We start from the raw sequence: 4,754 nt of genomic DNA on the forward strand, positions 1-4,754 counted from the left end.
CTTGCTGAAGATGGAAGTATAGGACCATTAAATGTCCATACCCCATGCTGCAAATGGCCAAGAACAAGTTGTTAAATGTAGACGCTCTGGAGGTTGGTGGAGAAAGTTCCCATGGAATTGGTAGACTTGGCATCTCCGAGCATAATTTATGCAATCTGCAATCATAGTCAACCAATAGTATCCCAACTGTTTCAACTGCATATGTAACTTCGGACCACTTTGGTCTGCCCCACATACACCCATGTGTACTTCTACCATCACCTCTTGAATTCGCTCCTTGGCTATACACTACATGTACATTCTATCCAAAGGCCTCTTTGTATAACCCATCTTTCCACAAGACGAACTTGGTGGTCTGGCGCCTCACTTCAATTCTTTTTGCTTTAGCTTCTAGTAGCCTACCATGTTGAAGGTAAACTATGAATGATTCTCACCAATCCTTCTCACTTTCTCCTTTCATAGTGGCAACCGAGATTGGAGCCAAGTCAGAGGCTTCTTTCAAAGGTTGTAACACCCTTCTTTCGCTTACTGTGAAAGTAATTGTTTTGCTATCTGGTAGGGTGAGTGATGCAGCCAAATTTGCTAGTGAGTCAGCTCAAGCATTTGTTCTTCTCTGCATATGGAAGATATGTGTTTCCCTGAATTATGAAAGTAATTGATCAGTCATTTCATGATAAGGTATGAGACTTGTTTTTCTTAACAATGTACTCTCCACGTAGTTGTTTTACTACCAATTATGAATCTCTATAAATTGAGAGTTCCTTAATAGGAATCTGTAATGCCAATTCTAATCTGGCAATTACAGCTTCATGTTCTGCCTCATTATTGGAGCATCCTTCACTTAAGGTGAAAGAATGAGTGATTATAGCATTTTCTGGAACACAATTCCAATTCCAATTCTAACCTTATTATTTTTAGGACTTTGTTTCTTCTTGCCATCTGGACTCCTTGAAGCTCCATCAAAGTACATCTCCCATCCTTTTTGCATCTCTACTTGCATAACCTCTTCATCTGGTAAATCAGTTGCTAGAGGTGAGTCATCAGGTATAGGATATGCTGCCAAAAAGTCTCCTAGAGCTTGCTATTTTACAACTTTTGAGGGAAAATATTCAATTGCAAATTGTTAGAGAATTCCAACCCACTTTACAATTTTTCGTGAAAGTACAAGCTGCAAAGGTATATATTTCAAGGGGTCTGATCTTTATATCAACTTGACTTCATGTTCCAAGACATAGTGTTTTAGCTTTTGCAAGGTAAACACCAAGGCAAGACATGTCTTTTTGATAGGGAAATAATTGACTTTCGCACTAATTAGAGTACGACTCAAATAATACAAAGCATTTTCTTTCCCTTACTCATTGTGTTATGCCAACAGTACCCTTAACAGACCATCAAGGGCTGCTATGTATAACAAAAGTGGTTTTTCTTTTATTGGGCTCATGAGTACTGGAGGCTTCAAAAGATACTCCTTAATACCGTTAAATGCATTTTGGCATTGTTGATTCCATTCATATGGAACGCCATTTTTCATCAACCTTGAGAATGGCAAGCATCGACCCAAGTTAGAAATAAATCTTCTAATATAAGCCAATCTTCCTTATAGCCCCTTCAATTCCCTTAAATTTCACAAATGAGGCATTTCAACAATGGCTTTAATCTTGGTAGGATCAACTTCAATCACTTTGTTTCGGACCACAAACCCTAGAAATTTTCCTGATGAAACTCCAAATGCACATTTTAGTAGGTTCATCTTGAGTTTATATTTCCTCAAACGTTCAAAAATTCTTCTGAAGTCTTCCACAGGGTTTTCATTTTCCTTTGTCTTGACGACAAGGTCATCAATATAGCATTCAACGATGTCATGGAGCATATCATCAAAAATTGCAGTCGTTGCCCTTTGATACATGGCCCCAGCATTTTTCAGGCCAAAGGGCATTACCTTGTAACAAAAGACTTCCCTTGAAATCCTGAATGCAGTCATTTCCTCATCTTTAGATGACATTCGGATTTGATTGTATCCTGAATACCCATCCATAAAAGACAAGGTTTCATACCCAGTAGTTGCATATACAAGAAGTTTAGTGATGGGCAAGGAAAAGTCATCTTTAGGACAAGTCTCATTGAGTTCATGAAAATTGATGCAAACCTTGATTTGACCAATATTTTTCTTGACTGACACTATGTTTGCAAGCAAGGTTAGATATTTGACTTCCCTGATATTGATAAGCTTGTCAACTTTAGCTTCAATTTGGGCTATAAGCTTTGGTCGAATTCACCTTTGAGGCTGCTTAATTGGCCATTTCTTAAAGTGAATTGCGAGCTTATGGACTGCAATCTCTAAATCAAGACCATCCATCTCATTGTAATTTTATGCGAATATTTCGCGATACTCCCTTAAGGAGGAAATATTGAAGGTTGGTTTGTTTTCTCCTTCATCACCAAGGTTTACTTCACGAAGGTTATCTTTAGTGGCCTGGCCTCCTGCTTCAAATTCTATTGGTATAGGTTGAGCTTCATCTTCATCAACATCTTCCAATACCTCTTGAGTGATAGCCATGTTCACTGAAAATTTTCCTTCATCTCTATGATATCCTAACCCTTTTTTCCTGGTGGTGATAGTATCGTCTTACTAGTAGGGGTGTGCGCGGTGCGGGTCGGTGCGGTTTGAGAGAAAAATAGAAACCGTATGGCGAGTGGCGGATTGAAAAAAGTGTCACTAGAATTTGTCATTTTCCTTATCAAAAACTAGCGGTTCGGTTGGCAAATAATGGCATATTTGCCTTAGCAGTTCGGGTGGATTGGCGGTTTATAAAAAATATAACTCAAATTACAAAACTTAAATCAAAGAGTAAAAAAAAGACGAGAGATACCGTGATGTTAAGCATCTTGCGAAGCTTTCTTCTGATGCAGCAAGTATAGCAACAACATGATAATATCAACGACTATGCCATCAGTTCATTACAAGCATCTGTGGAAGCTACAATGATCAAATACAATACATAAAATTAATATCATTCAGGGTTTACAATATAGTGAAAATGTTTACTGTTGAAAAGTATTTAGATTGAAAAGTGAGCTGATGCAAGTTTGCAACATGGCCAGAAAAAAAAAAGATTGAAAAGTGAATTGGAATCCAACTTTATTTTGGATTACTGACATCTTGAATTCCCCTCGAGCAGTAATGTAATACTATATTCTAAGGTATAGAACAACAAGCAAACTTAAGTAAAAAAGAATTTTTAGAATCTTATAAAACATGATTTAATAGCAATGCGGGTTGGTGCGGTTTGGAAGAAAAATAGAAACCGGCGGATTGATAAAAGTGTCACTAGAATTTGCCATTTTTCTTACCAAAAACCGGCGGTTCGATTGGCAAATAATAACGAATTTGCCTTGGCGGTGCGGTTCGGTGCGGTTTTGGTAGTTTCGGCGGTTTTGGCGGTATTATGCACACCCCTACTTACTAGTTAGCTTGCTTTGTAAAGGTGTCAATGCAACGTCAAATGGTGTCATTGTTCCTACTGGTATTTTCTCAGGATCTAAATGAACCTTTACCAACGTCTGCGTAATTCCTGCACTGAAAGTAGACTTCCCAAAACTCAAAATGTTTTCTTCTGGCATCTGTTCAACTTCTACCCTTTGCTCAACATCTCCAAGTGCGTGAAATATGATGGGTTTCGACCATTTTTCTTTAGGAGGGACCACGATCTTATTGTGTTTCTCCACATATGTGCATTATATCCTCTTTAATTGTAGTGTGAATTCATCCTTCAAATCCAAAATTAGGTTTATTGGGGGTAGAGAATTTGCCCCCAGTCTCCAATATCTGGACTATTTTCAGACTTTTACATATTTTTCTTTTCTTTGTGTAGTCCTTGTATAGAAGCGAGTATCAACACAATAGGCCTCTACTTATCTAAATAGATCACTATCAACCACAATTGTCCCCTCTTTTTTGGGTGAAGGCAATGGGTACTTGATACATTAATGAAAAGTTAATGGTACTGCGTGATGATTATGCATCCACGGTTTCCCAAGCAAAGCATTGTAGGAGGTGTATACATCAATGGCCAGAAACTTAATGTTTTCTTCAATGTCCCCAAACTTGGTTCGCAATTCAATCTTCCCCATAGGGCATTGTTCATTCTGATTGAATTCTTGAATGACAAGATGACTTGGGTGAAGCTGTAAAAGTCGAACCCCTAATAGGTTTAAGGCCCTTTGAGGCAAGAGGTTTACAGCAGACTCTCCATCAACCATAATTCGAGAAATTTTCACATCATGGATAAGCCCAATAACAAACAAAGGACAATTATGGTCCGCCATTTCAATACACATGTCATTGTCACCAAAGGTTAGCATGGCTATGCATGTAGTTGTCTTCTCTTGATTTCTACCCTCGTTTTCCTTGTAGAAGTCCTCTAGCTTGGATAGGGCATATATTAAAGACTTCCGAAGCTTTAGAGCCATCTTCAGTGCATCATACATGCTCAACAATGTTGGAATCTTCTTGAGATGAGCTAATACATCTTATTTCACTTGCTCTTCCGCAGACAAAACCTGTGGAACTTCTGACGCTTAAAGGTCTTGAGGATTTCGTGATTTCCTCCAATAGGTCAAGTAAGCCTAGCATACTTCAGCAACGGCTTTTTCATTGACCTCAAATTCTTTTGTTTCATCACTTATTTGGACCATGTTAGCTGGTTCAACTGCAGAGTGATCATTATCATCAATCACTTCTCCATCTTCTTAGA

General features: G+C 38.3%; 1 protein-coding gene across 1 annotated transcript; it reads right to left on the reverse strand.

Annotated features, from left to right (window-relative positions):
• Window positions 1-3,984: 3,984 nt before the first annotated feature.
• Window positions 3,985-4,470, reverse strand: LOC145821861 (uncharacterized). Its single transcript, XM_082918436.1, has one exon. The coding sequence runs from the start codon at window positions 4,468-4,470 to the stop codon at window positions 3,985-3,987; it is 486 nt and encodes a 161-aa protein (XP_082774562.1).
• Between the last annotated feature and the right edge of the window lie 284 nt (window positions 4,471-4,754).

This window comes from Camellia sinensis, chromosome 3, assembly GCF_055761805.1.
Source record: "Camellia sinensis isolate YWXY chromosome 3, ASM5576180v1, whole genome shotgun sequence".
NCBI lineage: Eukaryota > Viridiplantae > Streptophyta > Magnoliopsida > Ericales > Theaceae > Camellia > Camellia sinensis.